The sequence below is a fragment of the Polypterus senegalus genome, chromosome 9 (assembly GCF_016835505.1).
Source record: "Polypterus senegalus isolate Bchr_013 chromosome 9, ASM1683550v1, whole genome shotgun sequence".
Classification (NCBI taxonomy): Eukaryota; Metazoa; Chordata; class Cladistia; order Polypteriformes; family Polypteridae; genus Polypterus; species Polypterus senegalus.
In genome coordinates this window covers 41,451,139-41,475,701 of record NC_053162.1, presented here as the reverse complement: position 1 = coordinate 41,475,701, position 24,563 = coordinate 41,451,139, and the positions used below count along the sequence as shown (strand labels likewise).

The following is a 24,563-nucleotide window of genomic DNA, read 5'->3' as shown; positions in this document are numbered from 1 at the left end:
ATTCTATGTTAATTAATGTTGACTTATTTTATTTTCTTATTGTGTCTTTTATTTTTCTATTCTTTATTATGCAAAGCACTTTGAGCTACTGTTTGTATGAAAATGTGCTATATAAATAAATGTTGTTGTTGTTGTTGTTATTGAGTAGTGTTTTATTTACATAATGCGTATCAAGTCCTACTAAGAGTTATTTCTTCCATTTTGTCCTATGCTGCCCAGATAGGCTATGGCTCCAGAGATCATCAACCTGAATATATAGATTTGATTATATGTGGAGGACGAATAATGTTAGAGTTTAAAAAATAAAAAATTCCCAAAACCTAATAATGAATTATGCATACATGTCTTTTGTTTACATTTAATTTCATCCATCTATATTCTGGAGCTGTGATAAATGAGAATTCCATCTGATTTCTTTTATAGTAAAGCACATCAGTTTACAATTCCCTGTTTCCTCACTTCTCGATTGATCTTTAATTTTTCTCTCCAAGGAAGCATGGAAGTAACTTTCAGGCAGTGTTCCTGTCCCGTTCCTTAGGTCAATTGACCTAAAATCTACTTTGGCCTGTGGCCTTTAATTTCCCTTTTAAGAGTTTGGACCAGAAGGGGTGATCTGAAAATGCTTTTTGTGGGTCTTGCTGGACCATCCTGGGTTCTCTGGGTTTCTGGTTCCCCTCTAGTGTGTCTAACTGCTGGCACTTTTGGTGCCTTCCTGCACAGTCCTTGAATTTTCCTTGAAATAGTTTCCCCTAAATACAGTGAGGCTTATGGACCATTTTTTGTTAAATAAATAATGCAAACTCGTGTGTCTTGTTTGTCACCTCAGGTTGAATATATCTAAATATAGAACTGGCTGAGGACAAAGTGATGTCCTGATACTATGTATATCATGATAATGCCACATCACTGTATACAGTATGTATACAGGGCATGTGTATATATATATATATATATATATATATATATACAGTATATTTTTATATATATATATGTTTTATATATTTATATCCATCCATCTATCCATTTTCTAACATGCTGAATCCAAACACAGGGTCACGGGAGTCTGCTGGAGCCAATCCCAGCCAACACAGGGCACAAGGCAGGAACCAATCCTGGTCAGGGTGCCAACCCACCGCAGATATATTTATATATATATATATAAATAGGGAGCTGGGTTCAAATCCTGTCCTAGGCACTCTTGACTATACTGCTTTGCACCAAATGCTGTCTGGACACTGTCCCCTTGTGACCCTGTAATTAGGTAACTTGATGTGAGTGAATTAGCAACATGTTTCTCTGAGTGAATATCGTGGGGTCATGGCTGCAAGTAGTTATCCACACATTTACTAGGTGTGTCTGATAAGAATTCAAAATGTCTCTCAGTAAGTAACACAGCAAGACAAATCTTCTGGTATGAAATTTTTATAAAGCCTGTGGGGTTCTGTTCTGTTAATAGGATGTTGTGTTGCTGCAATGTGTTTAAAATTTTCAACAAAATGAGCACAGTAATGTAAAACTAATGGAAGCTGTTCTCCTCCATCTGCAGGGTTGAAAAAAACACAATTTACATTAGTCTTGGCAACCATAGCCTTTCCAGTGGGAATTCACATTTCATGCCCATCAGGTATGAGCCAGAAATCCACACTTGGCCTCCAATTTGCCTGTTGAAATCCAGTTTATATTGAATAATATCAACAGAAAGTCAAAATTTCACTCAGAACTCTCTATTTTCCTTTTAGTGATAAAGAGGAGCTTCCTGGTGAATTTACCATCAAATATCCTGTTGAATCAATCAGGTAGGCTGGTTATAATGCTGAGAGGGTGTGTTGACACCAGTTTTGATTTTGCATTTTGCTATTTTCACTAAGTGACCCTGAACTTGATTTTACTTGTGTTTTTGTAATTTAGCATATTATTTAAGAGAAAGCACTCGTCATTCGTTATGAAGTTTTTGAATGCCACATACTGTATTCATCTCCTGATGTTCTTTATTGATTTTCTACGTTTTCTGCTCCTGGCCTGTCCTGTTTTGTTCCCTTAATCCTTTAAATATTTGTGTATTTACCACTCAATGATTTCAGCTTGGCTTGGCTTACACAGAAAGCAACTTTAATTAAAACTTCACTTCGTTTTCTGTCTACTTTTCTTAGTGAGGGTTGTGGTAGCAACAAGTCCAGTCCTGGTCAATCTGTCCTAACCAGCAAATTGAAAGGGTACTGTGCATGCCAAGAATATAATCTCTCTGACGCACCCTCAGTCTTCTTCATCTGAACTGTGCCTGGTGTACCTACTAACAGTGGGCATCTTAACTACACACCCAAACCACAGATTATGAGTTCAGCAACCGGGCCCTGTGCCAGAGCCTTACTTTGGTCACTTGTTCTCATGATGACATTCAGTTATTGGCCAGAAACTTGTGTCCATACATGAGAAAGGAGATGTAGAATGACTAGTAAAATGAATGCTTAATCTAAGAATTTAGCTGCCACTTCATCAACACAGTCTAGTGCATTATGCAAAAAATTGCAGCTGTTCATTGGTCAATTTCCTAATCACCCTTAACCTAATACACAATCAAGACCTTAATATGGTAAAACTCCTTCACAGGTGCTACCCTTTATATGAAATGAGCAGGCTGAAAGCTGTCATAAGATATAATTCTTAAGATGACTAACATTAAACCCACAAACTTATACATTTATTTGAATCTAACTTGCAACAAGGGTGCCAAGACAGCTCGGCTATTTGTGTTCACCTGTGAGTGCCTACTTGGGAGGAGACCAATGTGGATTTTTCTGCTATAAAATTCAGGCTTTTAGACTTAACGAAATACCAGTTGACCCAGTCGCAAGTGCATATCATGCATACATGTATTGGTGATGAGTTACATACAGTATACGAAATAAGAGGATATATATGTGTTATATAGTGTTGTTGCTCAATATTTAAGAGGCCTCTGGGTACTATTAGCCAAATCCAATCAGGCGTATTACTGTTGACCTGGGGCCAAATTGTAATTTCACTATATGCATTTAATAACTTGCCAAATTTAATTTCTCATAGTGTAGCTATGACTCTTAGACTAATTAGTTATGTTACTTTTATCAGTCACATGCCAACATTTCAGCACCTTTTACTGACAGCCAATAGATTGGTGCGTGACGGAGTTGGTACTCTATGAAGGGTTAACAGGTATGGTGAGTTCAGCCACAATCTCTGACTTTGTTTTTCTTTTTCCATTCTGTGAAGGTACATAACACATGAGACATCAGACAGACAAGCTTCTCTTCTGTTTGTGAGGTCCAAAGCCCCTGCATTCTTTGTTCCTCATCAGTGCATTACATGCATTATACTTTTGGATAAGCATTCTTAGTTGTCAACTTTCATGCACACAGAGCTGACTCCTATGACTAAAGACAAAATCAAACCTGTTTGATTTTGATTTTATTGGACTGAACCATTGGGCATCTCACATTACACAACTAGCTTCACAGGAGCATGCTACTGACTACCTCCAACTTGATAAAATTATGTAAACGAAAACTACGACTGAAAATCACTGGAAAAGTTGCATAACATAACATGGCCTTCAGGTTTCATTAAAACTGCAACATATTTACAGTATGCATTTCCAGTATATGCCTTTTTTAAGTTTTATAGTCTTTCGCCTCTTTTTTATAAGCATTTATTCAATCATAAATTGTATTTTATTCAATCATAAATTGTAGATCATGACCTCATTGATCAATATGTAAAGATATTTCAGGCTGACCTCTTTCCTTGATGCCATTCACAGCTTTATCAGGTGTGGTCTGGTTGATCAGCACATCCATCTTCTCAAATCCCTTGTTGAACAATGCTGCGAGTTGCAAGGATTAGAGTAAGTAGTCAGTGGGTGCTAGAGCTGTGCTCACAGAATAGTCATGCATTTATGTTTGCTTTTATTGTGCCTTGTTACAGCTCTCTGTATGTAAAAATACATATTAACTATGTTCAGTTCAGTTTAATTTCTGCTCAACTCAATGTAATTTCACAGATCATATTTCCCATTTAGAAGCTGCATGGTTAGTAGTAGTAGAAGTAGTAGTAGTAGTAGTAGTATTACTTTCACATATACAGAGCAATATGACTTTCTTATTTCAACGTTCAAACAAATAAACTTTGAGGAGGGAGCAACAAAAGGCAAAAGAGAAAAAGTTGAAAATGAAGCAGACAAAACAAATATTCCTGTGGCTTTTCTTTTCTATATTAAATAAGTCTGCCTGATGGGATGGCTGTACAGCAACAAATAATACGAGGTGTGTGTATTAAATAATGAGACTGATTAAATAACTCACCTTTATTTATATGTATTACGAATTTAATGCTTGTCTCCTTCAATATACTCCCCATTTGCACTAATACATTACTGCAGTCTTGTTTTCCACTGGTCGAAGGCATGGAGCAAATCAATTTCTGTCAGCTATTTTAACACATCCGCGGTTGTCTTCTTTACAGCATCAACTGACTCAAAATGTGTACCTTTAAGCATTGATTTAACAATTGGAAAAGATAAAAGTCACACGGTGCTAAATCAGGCAAATATGGAGGATGTTCAAGTGTAGTAATGTGCTTGTCGGTCAAAAACTGCTTTACAGAAAGTGCTGTGTGAGCAGGCGCATTGTCCTGGTGAAGAATGAAACCATTTTCCCAAAGTTGCAGCCATTTTTTTCTGACTTTTTCTCAAAACTTCCTTATAATAATGCTGGTTAACTGTTGTGTCTTCTGGAACCCATTCTTCCAAAATTACACCCTTGATATCGAAAAACACAATGAGCATGGCTTTGATCCAGGTTTCGTCACAAGTGATTACTTTATGAAGCAGGTTTAGATCTGCGTCAAGTTGCTGCAGAATGTCAACACAACATTCCTTGTGACGCTCTTTCTGCTCTAGTTTGAAAACCCTTGGGACCATCTTTGCACAAACTTTTTTCATGTTAAGATCCTCGCGCAAAATTTTCCATGCAATGTCTTTGTCAATGTTCATGGATTCAGCTATCAGAGTCGGCGGTCTTTTTGAACAATCTGACTGATTTTTTTCTACATTTTCTTCAGTTCTTGAAGTGCAAAGTCATCCAGGGCATTCATCATCTTCAACATTCTCACGTCCCTCGCTGAGTCTTTTGTGCCACTCAAACACACGCACACGAGACAGGCAGTCATTCCCATAAGCTGTAAGCATTTGAAAACATTCTGTTGGTTTTTTGTGCAATTTTACTAAAATTTCAAATTGACGTGTTGTTCAGCTTTTAAATGTTTAAACATTATTTCGGTGCACTACAGAAAACACAACCAAACTAAAGAGCGACTCACAATCAACTGAACGTCATAGAGTGTTGCTGCTTGTCATGCAGGTTCAGACATGTTCAAGATCACCACGCATGCAGTTATAACTGGCTCTGACTGCTTTGTTTACTAGGAATGGAATCACAATCTTGTTATTTAATAGACATACCTCGTATGCTCTTCACCTCTTCTTTTCCACCTTGGCCTCTACATGCCACCAGAAGAGTGCTTTATTCTACTCAGGTTTCAATTCTAAAATCAAGTAGCCAAGGTATAGAGTGCCCATTAGACCAGGGCTACTTTTGGAATAACTCCATTGCTTCTGGACTTGGGAATGCTGTCTAGAAAGACTGGGAACATCCTGCCAGAACATCCTCTGGTGGCTTCAGATGCTCATGTAGTTCACCAGTAACTATCAAAGAGCCATTCGGCCATCCATAATAAACAGTAGACTCTCACATATTATCTAAAGAAGCAGTTTACTTGTACCCAGAGGTCATGGAGATTCCACTTACCAGTCTCACTTGTAAACTTGGTCTGGGGAAGGCGCAAGTCCTCCTCTTGTCCTCCTGGGCGTCCCGGCCGGGTCACCACCCCGGCCATCTCCGACAATATATATTAAGAATAATAAACAAAATCAAGTTTTTTTATACAAGGGCATAGGATGGATACAGTGAAATCTTACAAATGATTGTAAAACTCAGAATGATAAATCATACAAACGGAATACAATTAAATATGTAGGTGTCTGTGAGGTTACCCTAAACAGCCCTTCATAGGGAAAAAGAATTCTAAACTCTTTAAACACAGTTTAGAAAGCTCCAACACTGAAGTCAATAACCCATAAAAGTTAAAAATAGGTTACTAACATTACCATTTTATGAATCCACTTCTTAGCTAGGGGCACAGTGGTAGCGCTGCTGCCTCGCAGTAAGGAGACCTGGGTTCGCTTCTCAGGTCCTCCCTGTGTGACATTTGCATGTTCTCGTTGTATCTGTGTGGATTTCCTCCCACGGTCCAAAGGCATGCAGGTTTGGTGCATTGGTGATCCTAAATTGTTCCTAGTGTGTGTGTGTGTGTGTGTCCTGCGGTGGGCTGGCACCCTGCCTGGGATTTGTTCCTGCCTAACGCCCTGTGCTGGCTGGGATTGGCTCCAGCAGACCCCCGTGACCCTGTGTTAGGATATAGCGGGTTGGAAAATGACTGACTGACTGACTTCTTAGCTAGGTCCTGCAATGGACAGGTGCTCTGTTTAGGACTGTTTCCTAGCTTGAGGCCAGTGCAGCAAGTATTGTTCATCCACACAATGAAAGAATTCATCTGTCTGTCGTTTCCTCTTAATCCCATTTTATCGTGGTTTCTTCAAGCCAAGGAAAATCCTAGCAGCACTGGGCATGCTCCACTCATTGTCATTAATACAAGACTAAATTAGAGTCTTTAGGATGCTTTAGGAAACTGGCCCACCCAATAAAACAGAAGTGAACACAAGAAGAACATGAAAACTCCACACAGAGGGTACAAATTCAGTCTACTGGACGTATGAAACACCAGCAATAGTCACTGTGACACAACACCCACTTAACTATAAAATATTAAAGGTAGAAGTGAAATGCAAATACTTCAAAGGAGCCATAGTGGAAAGCTAAAGAGTACACGTGAGCAGCAATAAGTGTAATATTTTCAAGGAACATTTGAAATCACCCATAGCTGTTCAAAATCTTCCTGTCTGATTGAGAACTGTGGGAAATTCTAGAATTGTAAAAAGCAAAGTACATACTAATACAATCAGAACAATGAAATATAAACATCTGAAACAGACCACGGGTTTATACACACCTGTTAAGATTGTGGGGAGTTTCAATAAAATTGAAGTGTATGGATACCATTCAACATAATAATCAACTTTTCCGTCATTTCTTATTTTACAGTTTGTCGAATAACACCATTGAAAGTAGGGGAGCACGGATCTTGATTGAACTTCTGCCTTCTTTAGAAAAATTGAGGAGACTCAGGTGACTGCTCTCTTCATTTTCTTCTCTTCTTCAAGTTGTACTCAATTTTACAAAAAATCATAAAGCATCAGGAATACAGCAGGGGATATCAGGACAGGGTCAGTCATTTATCTCATCTTTCTCAGTTCTATGCTGTACACAGAACGTGATGTCACAGCAAGATGGAGCGTCCGTCCTTAGATTCTTGTACCATGTCTATTCAGTATCCTGGAACAATGACTGTTATGATCTCTAACTTGCAACACATATTTTATCTGCAGTGGTTTTCGAGATCAACATTTTTTAATAAGTTGTACTCATCTGCTTTGCTTGCAGTTTGGAGTCGATGCGGGCAGGTGCGACTGAACTTGTGCAGCTGGCCAGGAGCCTATCTAAGCTGCAGAACATCGAGAGCTTAAGGTACATTGGAGATTCTACAGTCTTTCAAGATTGTATCCTCATATGTAGAAATGTTTAAAAGAATAAAATGTAAGAACATGTAACAGCATACTTGGTACAAACCTTGCACCTAGCCAGATGATTGTCTACATGAAATTTCCATCAGATACTACAAGTCTTCTCTAAATACTCCAAACATGTTGTTGTTGGGATAACTGGTAATTCTAAGTTGGCCTTGTGTGAGTGTGTAAGTTTAAATAGACCTTGTGTTGGTCTATCTTATCTTCTGCCCAATGTTCCCAACATAGACTCTGGTTCCCTGTACCCCTGAATTGAATTAAGCATGTTTAGGAATGTTATATAAAATAAGAATTCAAAATATATTTGCTCAGTGTGAGGCACAGGGGTTAGTGCATATTGCTTTGCAGCTCCAGGACACCAGGTTAATTTACTTGTCTGGTCATTGTCTTCACATGTACTCCCTGTGGGGTTTTGGTCCCTTGGTTTTATGGGTTCCTCCAAGATCCTGAATGTTCACAGATTAAGTGGACTGGTGGCTCTAAACTGGCCCACTGTGGGTAAGTGAGCGCATGCAGGTAGTGTGTCATGCAATGGGGTGTCATTTTGTCCAGGCTTACTTTTAGGAAAAGTTCTGGCTGCAATCAACAAAGAAATTGAATGAAGTTTGTCCCACAATTTATTAATGGATTGATGGATAATTTGAATGGTCTTCAACTTGCCCAGTTCCTGAAATTCACTTCAACCTTGTTAACTTCATTTTAATACATTTTTGCTTATTTGAAAAAATTTGACCAAATAGCGAGAAACCATGCAATTAGGGGTCCTTTACAACTTTTACTATATGATATCTAAGGTTTAACTTTTGCTTTTTTTTCTAGTTTTTCACACAATAAGATGGAAGATGAAGCAACAGCAGCACTGGCAAATATTTTACCCTTGATGCCCAAGCTGAAACAAATCAAGTATGCCACACGATGGAATGTGTACAAGAAATAATAATTTAACCATATTGTTTCTGATTAATGCAGTCAAAACTATTTCACAATTCAACAAGCTCTGCAATCTTTTTCCGATAATCAATGCAGGTGGAGCTACACCTTTAGTCCAGCATTAGCAGTGCAAATTGACTGAGGCTCATGCTGTATTTTCTGTCATCTTATGTGGTTTAACAAGTTGTTTTAATGGTCTGAATAATTCACATGAATGCACTCCAACTTGTGAAATAACCAGGTTTCTAAATATAGGTTAATATTTGTGAGCCTTCTTTGAGCTTATATCACTTTGTCTGAAATGTCCAAAGCTTGATGCTCATTCTTAATGGTACTAAGTTGGAGTTCATTTGATCAGCATTCAAATACTACATTTTTCATATATGCAAGTGGAAGAAAAAAGAACCAGTAGTGCAATCATCTCATTATTTTAGGTTTTAATGCCCAGGTTTATATGAAGAAGAAAATCAAATTTCATGTAAATGGAAGAATACAGAGAACTTATTGCTGTCAGTACCTTCTACAGGCATTATGTGTGTTAACCTGCAGTATGTTTAGCTCACATATGTGCTGCCAGGTGGTTGTTGTTTCACAGCCATTAGGTAGCACTGCCTCAGGCCTTTGGAGGAGAATGGTGTCTTCCTTGTGACAGAGGGCAATGTTGGGTATGTGCCAGCCTGATGTGCTTGCAGAAGAGCAGGGCACCCCGTTTAAAGCATAGCTAGCTCCATTACCAGGGTACAGACTAGGATGAGCAGGTAGGATAAAACCTAGTATAACAGGTAAAAATAAATACTTAAATATGTACTTTAATTAATATCCATTATCCAATCTGCAAACTCAGTGAAAGGCAAAATGCCAAAAAGAAGGCACAAAAGTATGCAAAAGTATCCAAAAATCAGAAGACAAAATGATAATTCGAAAACAGGAAAAGATCAGAAGCCACTAGATATACAAAAATACTTGAAGACATCTTGACAAGAGGCTTTTACAGAGGCATAACGCACAATGCAAGAGCAAAAGGCCTTTGCCAAATTCCATTTTATTTACCTCACCCCTTCATGCCCAGGAATGCTACCTGATTTGCTGTTGCTTAGCAAATCAGGTGCTGGTAGGAGGGACCAGAAGTAACATTTCAGGTGAAAGGCTGCAATATGAACACTCCTGACCATAGACATAGAATTACTAGACGCCGCATGACCAGCAGCATCGTACGTCAACGTCGCCACCATATTGCAAGTGGCACTGCTGTGGAGTGAAGTAATGGATAAAGATGCCTCACGTATGTGCTGCTTGGGATTGTACAAACTGCTGTACGCTCCAAACCAGATCCCGGGGAATTACATTTCATAGGCTGAACAATTGTTTTGGTTATATTTGGCCATAGAAAATCTTGTTTTATAATCTTAACTTTAGCTAAGGCAGGCTAAGCTAGCAAAGCTATGCATTTATGTGCTCAAATGAGCCTCCAAACAACGTTTTGGCTAAACGTATTTAGTCACTAACTATGTAGATTGTTGTTAGCTGTTAACATTTCTCAAACTTTGAAGATTTTCCAAAGAAATCCACTTCAGGAAGCAGTGGGAGGCAGCCCTTAGACGGGATTTGGAGAAAGCTGTCCTGTGATGTGTGCTGTGCTAGTTTGGTAACAGATGCTGTACCGGCATCATATGATCAAAGCTCACATTAAAAAACAAAGGAGGTTTGATGATTCCTTCTGATGGTACAGTCAGATTAGTCAAATTAGCTGAGAGTGTTATCCGACATTCGATATTAAGGCAAGCTGTCAGCGTATCTTTGATCAGTCAGTTTGTTCGGGCTGAGATTGGTTCAGATGATATTTTTTCTTAAGGAGCACATTGAGGAAACACAGTTTGAAACTGACAACCATCATTTTATGCTCATGCCTTTAGTTGTGCCTATCTTCCACAAACTAAGGCTGCACCATATTGCCAGACTGAATACTCTCAAGTCACAGGATCTGAGTGAGCGAGAGGGAGTGTAAGTCTGTAGGAGATCAGTGAGGTAGGGGAGCAAAACTGTGGAGAGCTTTAAATGTTAAGAGCGCCATTTTGTATTGTATTCAGTAGTGAACAGGGAGCCAGTGAAGTTGAGAGAGAATATGTTCAGTGGATTAAGAAGAGGTTATTATCCTGGCAGCAGAATTTTGAAGAAGTTGTAAGTGATGGATGCGTTTTTTGTGGGATGCCAGATAGAATAGCATTACAATAATCTATACGTGAGGTGACTTGGGCATTAACCGATACTTCAGTACTGTGTTGCGTAAGAACAAGACGAAGTCTAGAAATGTTTCAGAGATGGAAGAAGCAGTCCGAGAAATATTACTTATATGGGAGGAATTATTTTAATAATAATTATTATTATTATTATTATATTTTTTGTATTATTATTATTGCCATTATTAGTGTATAAATGGATATAAATAATTGCATTTAAATGATTCACCAAAATCTGTTGTATGTAAACAATAGTTTTTTTTTTTATTATTTTTATTAATTTTATTGCACTCCATACAAAGCAATCAAGTTTTTCAAAAAAAGAAAAATAGAGTTAAGAACAGAACGATACTGTTTTAAACATTATTGTTTTTTCATCAGAAAACCCGGTTCCACGTCTACCTGTATTAGTTTAAATGGCACTTTTGCCACTCGTAATATGGCGGATGCTCTGACTTATCGTGTCGACTGAGCAACACAGTGAATGCGGCGTCTGCCTATGTATGTCTGTGCTCCTGACAAACAGAGTGAACACACTTGGGTGTGTTTATCTGCAAAGGAGCATATGAGAATTTGATTGTTTTAAGGAAAAGGTTACTGATTGAATAATACCTGCTGTGAACTGGAATCCTAGACTCATTAAGTATATTGTTTTTATATGTTTTAAACTTACACTGAAAAATACTCAAATATGTTTCATCTAAAATCTAAAAACATGTGTGTGTCTAATAATGAGAAATATATACGTACTATAAACCTACTTCTTGAAACATTCACTCTCTTATTTATTAAAATAATTATTTTTGAAAGCAGACACTTGTTGAGAGTTAACCCATATTATGTTTCTCTTACTTATTTGCCACTGTGGCTACTTTTTGTTGAATGTCTACTTTATTCATCCATATGGAAGACTAGAAAAACACCTTACAAAGGAACAGAGAGAATGTTTATAAAGTTCTCACAGATGGTGACCTGGCCAGGATATGAAAGCCATGGAGTGTTAACCAACACAGCATAATAAAGAGTCTATTGAGCTCTAGCATTTTGAAAGCAAGTAAACCCAAATAATGGCAAAAATAAGGAACAGAACAGGCCCTTGTGTAGATGAGTAGTGTTCCTGTCTTGTTTCATTTAGACCCTAATTTGATTTCAAAATGTGCCGCCTTCTTAGTAGTCTTTGAATATTCTTTCAGGAATTTCACTTTTAACTGCTTCTCCATGTGGTGTTGTATTGTCAGCTCTAAATGGTCTTCGTTTGAGTCTTTTCTACAAAGGACTGGTATGCCATCCAGTGATTGTCCTTGTCTTGCAAACATTGCTGCTGAAATAGGCTGTAGCTCCCTATAAAACCACATTGGAAAAAGCAGATTTCTTAAGTGGATGCTGTGAAAGCGTTATTGAATATGTAAGGGATCCAGACACTGCAAAGACTCCCAAGTACACTGCCAAAGATTCAATTAAATAAATGCCATATTCTGATGCAACAAGATTTCTACATAAAAATAAGAGTTTACATTTAAGCATTAGTCTGTCCCCTGATTATGAAACTGGTTAGAAGAAAAGTCAACAGCCACAGTTGGTGGTGTAGTAGTGTGCTCAGGGAACTTGTGCTTTAGAGTAGGGATCTCAAAGTCACTTCCTAAGGAGCTGCAATGGCAGCAGGTTTTCGTTTCTGTCACTTTCTTAATTAGCAACCTGTTACTATGGCTAAGGGTACAAATTAGTTGCCGTGATTTCAACTTACTTTATGAGATTCCAAAACTTATTTTGCTTATTTTTTCCTTAACCAGATGTCAGTTAACCATAAACAATAAATACTGAGCTGCTCAAGGTCAAACAATCTCAAACAAAGAAAATATATAATATTAGAAATACCAGACATTACCTGGGTGGTCACAATGGCTACTAGTTTTCATTGCAGTCATTTTACTAATTAGAAACCAATTGTTGTTGGTAATGATGTATTTTATTTTATTGTTATTAGTGCAATGTATGTTCATGTAGCAGCAGTATTTGAGTAATAATTAAAAAAATGGCCAGAATGAGTCCAAAGGCACCTCTGCTCTCTATGAACTAAGCTTGAGACCCCTGCTGTTGAACATTCATTGCACAAGAGCCTGAGGCCCACTTCCACATTTACTCATTCCAGGCCAGTTAACACATTCCAACTAATCGGACTCAGTTTAGTTTGTTCTTACTAAGTACATCTCCACTTGTAAGCTCACTCTGCTATATACTATTACAGATACCATGTAGTTAGACGAAAAACTCAAAATGAGATGCAACAAAAACACAAAAATGCTGAGCAAAAGAAATGGCTTTTCAAGTGCTTCTTTGTAAATGGGAGAAAAACAGAGTGCTCAGTGAAAGCAAACAGAAATGCTAGGACAGCACACAAATATCACACAGATAGAGACTGGACTGGGATTTCAATTCAGACCATTAAAGCTGAGGAGCAGCTGTACTAATCATTGCATCATCGTGCTGCTGAGTAATGCTAAAATAAATTCTTCTATAGGTTTTATACTAAACACTTAGTCTTGAATGGATTGTTAAATGTTCACATTGCAGACATTTCGCTTGTATTAATCACTGCAACTGCGGTGGGTTGGCACCCTGCCCGGGATTGGTTCCTGCCTTGTGCCCTGTGTTGGCTGGGATTGGCTCCAGCAGACCACCGTGACCCTGTGTTCGGATTCAGCGGGTTGGAAAATGGATGGATGGATGGATAATCACTGCAATATGACACAAACGTCAGTTTGATTCACACCACACTATTCCTTTCAGCCACAGATGTATAGCTATTAGCTCTGCAATGTAGCCTGGGCTGGATCTTGCCTTGTGCCCATTGTTGCTGGAAAAGGATGTAACTCCTGAAACTCAAGAGAGGTTCTGAAAATGAATGGATGTATGAATGCAAGTCACTACATAATGAATTCAGAGTATCTCTGTGTCTCCTGTTGTCTTGCAGTTTCTCTTGCTGCAGTTCTCTCACTCCAGTTGGAGGTCTAAATCTGATTCAGGGACTTTCCAGTTGCACTTCCTTAGAAGACGTAAAGTAAGTTTCATCTTGTTTTTGCAGTGATGCACTGTGCAGATTTTCATGTGCTGGTATTTTCTCTGGTAATCTCATAAATGTTTAAAACAGTTTAAAAAGGACACATTCCAGATGCAATTAACTGTGTAGTTCCAGCTTTATTGATTGTGTCTTTCTTCTTTCAAATTTAGCTTGGACTCCATTCCACTTAACAGTCAAGGCATTGGACACCTGGCTAAAGGACTGTCTGCTATGTCACTTGCAAGGAGGTTAATGTAAGTGCAATAGATACAAAGTATGCCATGTTTTTAAAGCAAGAAAGGCCGGCGTTTTACTTGTTTTCTCTCTATATAAATTTGCAATATGCACCACTAGTATTAATGGTCATTTATTTGCCAATGTAATTCATTTACTCTCAGAATTTTTCAATGTAACTAATTAGTTGCAATGCCATTTGACCAGCATCTTGTCCTGTCTTGCAGCCAGTGTTTCTGGAGTAGTCTCCAGCCTTAAATAGGAAAAAATGAATGGAGATGTACTGTACATGTCTAGTTGTATATTGCCATTCTGCCTTTAGATTTTGCAAAGCTGGTTCACCCCGATTTCAGGTACTTATCAAGTCTCTCACAGTAGGAAAACGGTGGCTCAGAAATCTCAGAGTGATGCAAATTTGCTCATATTCTTAGGTGTAGGAGTTAAAGCATTTCATCAATTTACTAGTATAGGAATCTACTCCTAATTTCACCAGCTTGTGAACTGTCGTAACCTGCTTGGAGCTCCCAGAAGATGGAGTTCAGGCATGTGCATCCTGAAAAAGGTGCTGGAGAATAATGAACGCAATAAAAAATACTGTACTGATTTGACAGAGTAGGCGTAATATTCGTAATAAGTCTTGTATGTCACGTAATTGTTCCATCAGTGTGGAGGAGCCATGTTTGCCAAAATTAAGGTTATATGTAAAATGAAACTTTGGAATAGTGATGATTTGGATATGACACAACTAAGTATTTCTCAAGTTTTGCATCAAACTTTGAATACCCTTACAACGCATGAGGTAATATGCTAATTTATTTTACATTTTCCTACCATTCCATGTAAGGTAATGCTAAACCAAGTTGCATTCGTGCAAATTGGCACACACATAAAGATCATTGCTCCAAGTGTGGATGAGCACACATATGTGAATCGCAAGTGATATTACAATATCAATATACAGGTGGTTATGGGTGCAAACTGGATTATAGTATCCAGCATGTTACCCTGAAGATATTCAAGGCCGCATGGGTGATTGGTGCTGAAATATCACACAGGTATGCTGAACTTATCATTCCATGAACCCTCCACAACTTTCAGATTACACTTTACAAGACCAGAAAGGTTCAAGAAGACAGGCTTAGACTTCCAGGGACATTAGATAAATAGAGCCTCACAGAAGATGAGGGGAGATCATGGAAAGAGACACGACATGACATAGTGGAACACTAGAATAGTGAACACGGCTTCAGAAACAGCACTGTGGCTAGTTTCAATTTAACTGATTCTACCAAAAGAACAGTTGTGGACAATTCTTTGTTAAATAAAAGTGCTCCTTAATGGGCTTTCCTATCATTTGGCTTGTGTATCTTGGTGCTTGCCATTGTATTATTTCTGATGTTGTTAGGAAGTGGCAACAATTAGGTTCAGCTTAGTACAGTATCCTACCCTATTGTTTTCCTTCTTGTTCTTCTTTGAATATTATTATTATTATTATTATTTTTATTCTTTGTAGTGAAGCCTTACCATTAGTTTTATTAAACTACAATGAATAGTACTTTGAGGCTTGATGCTATAAAATCATGACATAATTCCTTCTCAAACGTGAACTCCTACTCCCTGCTGAAACTACTGTAAGTGTAGGACACTTCATAACCACATCTCATGTCCTTCTCTGCGGTAGGACAAATTCTTATCTTAGTGTAGCTTTTTGTGCTATTCCTAAGAATAACCCTGATGCACTTGATCAATATGGGTACAGATGTTGTTTCAATAAGGATAAAAACTTGACTCATGGCCAGCCCAGCAGGCAACCTATTAAATTTAGTAACTGAGCGGGTACATACTGTCTCTTGTATTTTTTGAACTTAAACAATTACTCTTTGTTTATCAAACTTGCTTCGTGTTCTCTGCCCATTACAAACAGCAGCTGACACAGTATCCTGGAGCCCTGAGTAGTACAAAGCTTCAAAACCAATCTGAATCTTCATTCTGAGTTTATAAGTGGTATTCGTTTCAAATCTCTTTTTTTTTCAGCTTGAACAACATCAGCACCAGCGTAGAGGACAGCGTGCAACTGCTAGACTCATTAAAATCGTGCACCATATTGGAAGAAATCAGGTATGTTTTACCAAGGTTTCCCACAACTCTGATTTGGGGAAACAGATTTGGAAAATATTTGACATCTGTTATGCTTGTAAATGATCTTATATATAAACGGCTAGACGTTTCTTGTACTTGACCTGAGTGATATACCATTCTCATAAATCTGTTACTGTTGTGTCTTATTGTCAGTTGTTATCATTAATCTATAATTAATTATCTGAAATTATTTGAGCGGTTCATTATCCAGCCATCCATTTTCCAACCCGCTGAATCCAACCACTGGATCACAGGGGTCTGCTGGAGCCAATCCCAGCCAACACAGGGCACAAGGCAGGAACCAATCCTGGGCAGGGTGCCAACCCACCACAGGACACACACAAACACACACCAAGCACACACTAGGGCCAATTTAGAATCGCCAATCCACCTAACCTGCATGTCTTTGGACTGTGGGAGGAAACCGGAGCGCCCGGAGGAAACCCACGCAGACACGGGAGAACATGCAACGCCACGCAGGGAGGACCTGGGAAGCGAACCCAGGTCTCCTAACTGCGAGGCAGCAGCGCTACCACTGCGCCACCGTGCCGCCCGCGGTTCATTATTTATTTAATTAATTAAAAAGGATAGTATAATGTGCTATAGCTTTAGTATAGTACAGTTTCTTAACTTGTCCTGCACTTATCCTGCTCTTTTTCATATACTGTATGTGTTCTATTTGATTATGTATATGTTGCACCATGGTTCTAGAGGACATCATTTTGTGCCACTGTATGCTATAATACTGTGCATGGATAGTATGACAATAAAGTCACTCCTTTATACTTGACACTGTAGTTCCTCACATTCTCTCCTACTCGGCATTCAGGTCCTGGCTGCAGCAACAGTCTTCTCAAATGATCGAATACTTTTCACAACATGTTGCATTTTTTATTTGTAGCAACACATTGTATGTTGCAACTAAAAGCAAACCAGACATGTTACATTTTGCTTAGTGGCAGCTCCATGTGTATTGCATTTCAATTTGAGACTGTGTTTTAAGAGCAATCAAATGACCAATCAGCATCAAATTATGGGGTAAGGTGTATCATCATCTAGGGAAAGAGGCGTTCCCATCAGGAGTGTGCTATTCTTGGAAAGAAGACAAACAGGGTTGATAAAGCAGGAGATTCACAATCTCATTGAAGCTGGCAATATAAATGACAATTGCATTTTCTTGCGTTTCGAAAGAAGGGAAAAACTATATATCTGTTTATCACAGAGGCTGTGAATAAAAAGCTACAAAGTAACCAAGCTCAGTGACGTGAACAAATGTTTTACTATGTTCAGTATTTAGTTAAAATGCTGAACAACTCATACCTCGAAAATTAAACCACACTGCTTAATTTGACATGTATAAAAAGAAAACAACTTTAGACAGTTTAACTTTTTCAACAATACCTAAACCATACTTTTTGCCTTTTCAATAACCACTCCACAGACTATACTGACTAAACTTATACTTACTGTCAGAATACAGAAACGTTTAGAAGTGGACCACCTCTTTTCACAACTGTCGATGCCCATTGCCCCATCTTTTGATGCTGATTAGATTACTTTTAGTTTTGACACGATTAAAGCATGGTCTCGCATTAAAATCCAATACACACAGAGCTGCTGCTATGCGAAATGCAATACATCTGCTTTGCTTTTAGTTATGATATATAATCTATGGACAAGGATTAAAATTCAATACACACAGTGATTTGGATGATTTATCTTTAGTTATGACATGACAAAAACATGCCAAAATCAAATGCCCCAATTGCATATGTACTACATTGCATTTGAACATAGTTTAATTTTGGCAAAAATATTCTTCCATATTTTTCACAAAATGTTTTTGTGAGATTTTGGTCTTTAAATACTTCAGTCCTAACTAACAGCAACTTGTTCTGTGGTCAATTTGAGATGCTCCATTTGCTACTGCAGTGGCGCTGAATAATCCATTTCCTAGTGCATGCTCAGTTGGCCTTCAAAATGGTTTAATGCAGTGGTGTTTATTTTAAGCTCAAGGCTCTCATTAAACATTAGAAGGCAGAGAAAGAATTATGAACGATCATAGGCAGTTAACAAATGCATACAAGGATAATGCAGTTGATTAAAGCATTGTTAGTTGTTAGACTTCACGAATTGTGGGTTATGAAAAAGGCCATGTGGTTTGAAAGTGATGATGAGTTTATTGGAGAATTGAAGAAGGAGTGCTGAGAGCTGGATTTAGACTGGTACAAGAAGGCAGACATTCTGTTGGTTCTCACTTGTGCAAATCTTTTAAAATGAGTGAGGGTGTGTGGAAAAATGAGTGAGCAAATGAGAAAATGCATCCTGTTATTCTAAGATAACAGCCATTCCATGGCAGCAAGCAAACAATGCCACCTGCCATCCAAGAGCCTCAGGTTTGTGCCCCTAGCATTCACTTTATCTTAAATTTCCTTTGGAATCAATAAAGTATCTATCAATCTATCTATAGTATGTTCAAACGATTCTATAATAAATATAGCAGCAATGTAAAAAAATTGTTTTTCATAACATTCTGGGCACCCCTCACATTCTTATATTTTTCAATTTTTAATCAATAAAAATAACTTTATTACTAAAATGGAGCAGTATGATATCCAGGTGTCAGTTTACAGGGAATACATCCAGGGCTGACTGACTTTGAAGTGAATCTTCTCCACTTACACAGGTCACTCATTCCAAGCTGCCTGAATTGTGAGTTCTGGTTTGTATGTGCGTGTGTGTATAAGTGCGGTTGTATTTAGAGTTTACCAGTATAGGTGGTCCACTATCAATGCGAAGAGATGATTGAAGCATAGATTTTGAAAATGCAGCTAGAGCCAAAATGGTAAATGTTTCACAAACCATACAATTTATCCTCTTGTCTACCTTCCACACTTCACTCCAATGAATTATTGATGGCTTTTTGTTATTTTTCCAGCTTGAGTAACAATCGGATTGGGGATATTGGAGTGTTGAAACTTGTTGAACATATTCCAAACTGGCAGAAGCTCAAAAAAATCAAGTAAGATGTCCCTGCACATTCATACTGTATATGTGCTAAACTGGCACTGTTTGACTGCTTTGCACATTTAGAAGGAGGCATGAATAATGTGAACAATGTGAACTCTAGATCGCTGCTTATGTGCATTTAATTTCTCATACAGTTTAGTAAAGTCACTTATTATTTTTATCTGTTTAATACTGCATTTTCTTACAACATATATGCACTTAATGACATTTTTGTTAAATTGTTAATTATATTGTGTTAAAATCAAAATAGGGTTTCATAACTTGTGCTTTTGTTGAATTGTTCAAACGTCTCTGCTTTTTCATTGTGTGAAGTATTAACATTAATTTGATTGGATTAGTCTGTCACAGAACAGCATTGGGAAAACTGGAGGCGAGTGCTTAGCCAAGACTTTGACAAACTGCAAGTTTATCGAAGAAATCAGGTGAGTTTTGATTTAGTTATCTCTTAGTTTCATAGCTCTGGTCTCTATTTTAAATTTTTAAGTACAGACTGGATATTTGGGCACCAGCTGATTTTATTGCTAATTGATAAGAAAAGAGTGTTGTAATGTTAGACAGATAAATTCATATATATCCATAGCCATAACGTTTGAAATATTTCTCTACATACAACTGGGAAAAATAAAAAAATATATCATTTCAGAGTACACTTATTGGGAAATGTACAACTGCCAGACAGTTTAGGCAAAAACATCTTTGGGCAGTAAGACCAATTTGTCTATTAGCTACTAATTTAAGCTGCTACCACCTAATGTTTACATATCTCATGACTTTTTGATGCATGGGCCAGGCGTTAAGAAAAGTCAAAAGAAGTTTTACCAGGCGGCACGGTGGCGCAGTGGTAGCACTGCTGCCTCGCAGTTAGGAGACCTGGATTCACTTCCCGGGTCCTCCCTGCGTGGAGTTTGCATGGTCTCCCCGTGTCTGTGTGGGTTTCCTCCCATGGTCCAAAGACATGCAGGTTAGGTGGACTGGTGATTCTAAATTGGCCAGAGTGTGTGCTTGGTGTGTTGGTGTGTGTCCTGCGGTGGGTTGGCACCCTGCCCGGGATTGGTTCCTGCCTTGTGCCCTGTGTTGGCTGGGATTGGCTCCAGCAGACCCCCATGACCCTGTGTTCGGATTCAGCGGGTTGGAAGATGGATGAAAAGAAGTTTTACCTGTATGAGCAAGTGTGAAGTTTTTTTCAGGTGTTCTGTAAAGCTGAAAAATGGTGAAAAAGTGAACAGAACTTTTATCCTACCATCTGTTATCTGTACCCATTTTATCCAGGGTTGTGCAAACATGGGCAAACTGGCAAAATCAGGTGCAAGAAAGGGTTCTGCACTGGAAGAGACAACTCACAGGACATTCTTACATCTGCCCAGTTTATGTTGTCTAATTAATTTAAACTGCATGTCCTTGTAATTTGGGCAGAAAACCAGAGTACCCAAACCAAAAGCCATTGGACATTGAGAGAACATGGCAAATCCACGCTGACATGCCTGAGCCAGAGTAGGAACACACTGCATATAGAGCACATTGGAACTGCTAGGCATCACTGCTAAACCTTGTGCCACAAAGCCATGCATCTATCTTTTAATTATTCAAAATGTATAATAAGTAAAGAAGAACATGTGTTAGTGTACTGTACCTTCACATGGTGTTCCTGATGTGCCCACTTCTATGCAGAAATCCATTTAGTTTTACATCAATTTAACAGGAGACTCCTGTATTGTAAGAAAGATTTGCCAGGATGCCATTGACAAATGGACAACAGCAGATTTAAAGAAAGTATTATGCAGACTGCATTATTGGGCTCATTATTTGCCTGAACTTTGTCAGTATTGATCTTTTGATGGAGAGTAATGAGATGGAAAAGCTAACATCTTTCTGCATAATCTCAGAGATTTAAATGCTATGTACACAATTATTTTTAACTGTTTCTTCTAAATGACATTTCAGTGATGTGGTGCAGCCAGTTATTGAAAGCTTTAGATGTTAATTTCTGTGAAATTGATTAGCTACTGCTAGTCACAGAACAACAGAAATCATATAAGCCCAAAGTTAGTTATTTTTTAAAAATTATAATATCTTAGTGTATACAATAGATATAGTCATTTTTGAAGCTCTCTGCACTCCAACAGAGATGATAAATTAGAAGGTTTCTTGATTCAGTGGGTGGTGTAGTAGTTAGTGCCGCTTCTGCTTAGCTTCAAGAGTCTGGGTTCAAATCATGACTCTGCCACTGTTTGAGTTGAGTTAGTATGTTGTCCCGAGGTATTCCAGTTTTCATCCGAAAGACATGCATGTAAGGTTAATTGAAATTCTTAATTGTCCCTGACTTGCACCTGCTCCTCCATTCATGGTTTGGTTCTTGGTTTTCTCTCATTGCAGCCAAAGTCAGGTCTGACTCCCTCCAGTTGTGAAATGATTTAAGCAGGTTTGGTTGATAGGTTTATAGGGTCAGTTTTTGTCACTTATACCAAGTATAGTGAAATTCCCGTTTGTGTGTTGTAATCAGCTTACAGCATGAATTGTGGGATGGGTTTGAATCCAGTCTTGAAGCAATGATGCTGCTGGTTCAGTTCCTGCCTCTGCCACACTGTGTGATCCTGAAAATGTCATTTAACTTGTCCGTCCTTCAACTTTAAAAAAAAAATCTGTAGGCAGTTGTAACAGTTCCTAATCTTGTAAGTAACCTTGGATAAACTAATCATCTAAATGATTAATAATAATGGCCATTCACTATGCAGTTTGTCTGCATGGGTTTTTTTTTCTGAATGTTTCAGTTGCTTTTCACTGTGGCACACAGTTTTTTAGTCAGTTTAAAAAGCAATACAAGAGCATATTGCCTTTTAATTCATGTCTGCAGATTGCGTGTCATAACTGAAAGCAAAACAAACATATTGCATTTCACTTAGCAGTTGTTCCAAGTGTATTGCATTTCAATTCAAGGCCACGTATTAATCATGCCAAAAATGACTGTAATCAAATGACCAATCAGCTTTAAAGGGTGGGGCACGTGGCGTCAACAGTTGGGGTAAGAGGCGTTCTAATCATGAGTGTGTACACCCAGCGCTAAAGACTGCAAAACGGGAGTTGATAAAGCAGGGGATCTGCTGTATCATTAAACAGCTGAAAGATGTTCTGCCTCCTCCCGACCGCGAGGGGGCGTCCGTCCTGGTTCTGTTGGGGACCACGGGTGGAGGGCTTGGAAGCCCAGCCCTGTAGGGGCCCGTGGCCACCGCCAGGCGGCGCCCCGATGCCGGTTTATCCCGTGTGGTCCTTGGCCGGGGCTGGAGCCTGGCCGGGACGCCTTGGAGGACCAGAGGAGGGCATGGGCCTCCTCCAGACCGAGAGGGGGCGTCCGTCCTGGTTATGCAGGAGGCCTCAGGTAGGGGGCTTTGAAGCCCAGCCCTGTAGGGACCCGTGGCCACCGCCAGGCGGCGCCCCAGTGCCTAATTGTCCCTGGAGCCCAGCACTTCCGCCACACCAGGAAGTGCTGGGGGGAAGACTTTATGTGGCGCCAGGAGGACAGCCGACACTTCCGCCACGCTGGGGCGTGGCTAAGGAGGGAATGCCGGGAACACCTGGGGCTCATCCGGGAGCATTATATAAGGGGCCGCCTCCCTTCAGTCAGGCGCGGAAGTCGGGTAGAAGAGGACTGAGCGAGAGGAAAGACTGGAGGCGGCCAGGAGAAAAGAGGCACAGGACTGTGTGGCCTGGACTTGGGGGAATCGGTGCTGAAGGCACTGGGGTTCGTGAGTGCACAGAACATTGTAAATAGTGTAAATAAACAGTGTGTGGGTTAAAAATATGTTGTCCGTCTGTGTGTGTCCGGGCCCGCTTTCACAGATGCATCAGATGGTTGCTGGAAAGGGCCATTGTAATAGAGACAGTAAGAGGAGAAGAAATTCTAACTGTTACAGTAACATCCTTAGAATGCATTCAAGAGCTAATGTCCAGGTGAGCTACACCATATGATTATGTAGATCATCAACCGGGGTGACCTTACACCAATACTTCTCAAAACAGGGTTTGTAAATAGCAGCACATGAGGCCGAAATTACCAGCTGTTGCTAAACATCTTGACATACTGGTCAGGATTAACAGATGAACAATGTAACAATATGATATAAGACAAACATAACACATAACACAAAATGTAATATGAGAGTAACCTTTTTCAGCAAGGTCTAAAATATACTTCTGGACGTTTCAGTTAATCAACAATGACATGATTAAACCATGCCAAAATGAAATGCACCATTTGCTGGATTAAATTTAATAATTTTAGCATGAATAACCTTCCATAGGATTGGAGTCCTTTTTAGATTTTGTTCTTGCCTTGCTCCCAATGTTTTTGGAAAAATCTCTGTCTCCCACTACACTGAACTGGACCAAGCTGACTAGAATGTGAGAGGATGGATGAAGAATTCACATGTACTAAAAGCAAAAAACGGCTTCCTAGGATTAGACATTCAGGTCATCAGGCTGCTTTACTTAGCTAGTAGCCCTGTAGATTAAAGTAAAAGGGGATTTGAAAAATGAAATCTGATGATAGGAACTATGATATGTAGAGTGCACCACTGGGCTGACCGTAACCAATCTTTTCTTAACAATTGCAGTTTAGGAAATAACAACTTTGGGGATGAGGCTACAGCAACGTGGGCAGATGTTTTGTCCAAAATGTCACAGCTGAGAGTTCTAAGGTGAGATGTTCTTTCAGCTTTGGGTAAATACATCATTTTTGATGTGATGTTAAAATTGAGAAGTGCTTAAATGTGTATAAAAATAACAAATCTTCTGTGTTTGTTTGCTAAATAAGAAATATTTTTTACATTTTGTTTAGTTTTAGCGTGTGATGCCATAAGAGCGGATAAGGCAGGAATGGCATTTTTCCATTCTGATTGAAATGCTTTGTGCCCTAAGCAAGTAATGATTTGCCAAGAATTGCAGTAATGTGCACATTCCAGCACGCAGCCTACTATATTGAGTCAGTGTGTCAGCCATTCGTTAAAAATGACAAATGCATTATGAGAATGCATTACTCATTGATAACAGCTGACCATAAATGTGCAGATTACACTAATTTAGGAGCAAAGGGCACTCTTGTGCCATCCTTCTGTACCCAAGATTATGAGAAGGAAGCGAAAGTAAA

The 24,563-nt window shown here is 38.9% G+C and overlaps 1 protein-coding gene across 6 annotated transcripts in view; it reads left to right on the top strand.

Annotated features, from left to right (window-relative positions):
- The window catches only part of nlrc5 (NLR family, CARD domain containing 5), a 167,759-nt gene that overhangs the window by 123,589 nt on the left and 19,607 nt on the right, over positions 1-24,563 (top strand). For 4 of the 6 annotated variants that reach the window (XM_039762978.1, XM_039762977.1, XM_039762975.1 and 1 more), the window contains 12 exons: positions 1,547-1,624; positions 1,740-1,796; positions 3,797-3,880; positions 7,254-7,337; positions 7,653-7,736; positions 8,615-8,698; positions 13,934-14,020; positions 14,191-14,274; positions 16,289-16,372; positions 19,332-19,415; positions 19,762-19,845; positions 24,031-24,114. In XM_039762978.1, the coding sequence (XP_039618912.1) occupies positions 1,547-1,624; positions 1,740-1,796; positions 3,797-3,880; positions 7,254-7,337; positions 7,653-7,736; positions 8,615-8,698; positions 13,934-14,020; positions 14,191-14,274; positions 16,289-16,372; positions 19,332-19,415; positions 19,762-19,845; positions 24,031-24,114 (978 nt within the window). The remainder of the gene's footprint in view (positions 1-1,546; positions 1,625-1,739; positions 1,797-3,796; positions 3,881-7,253; positions 7,338-7,652; positions 7,737-8,614; positions 8,699-13,933; positions 14,021-14,190; positions 14,275-16,288; positions 16,373-19,331; positions 19,416-19,761; positions 19,846-24,030; positions 24,115-24,563) is intronic. The other 2 variants (XM_039762979.1, XM_039762980.1) reach the window with 2 other exon arrangements.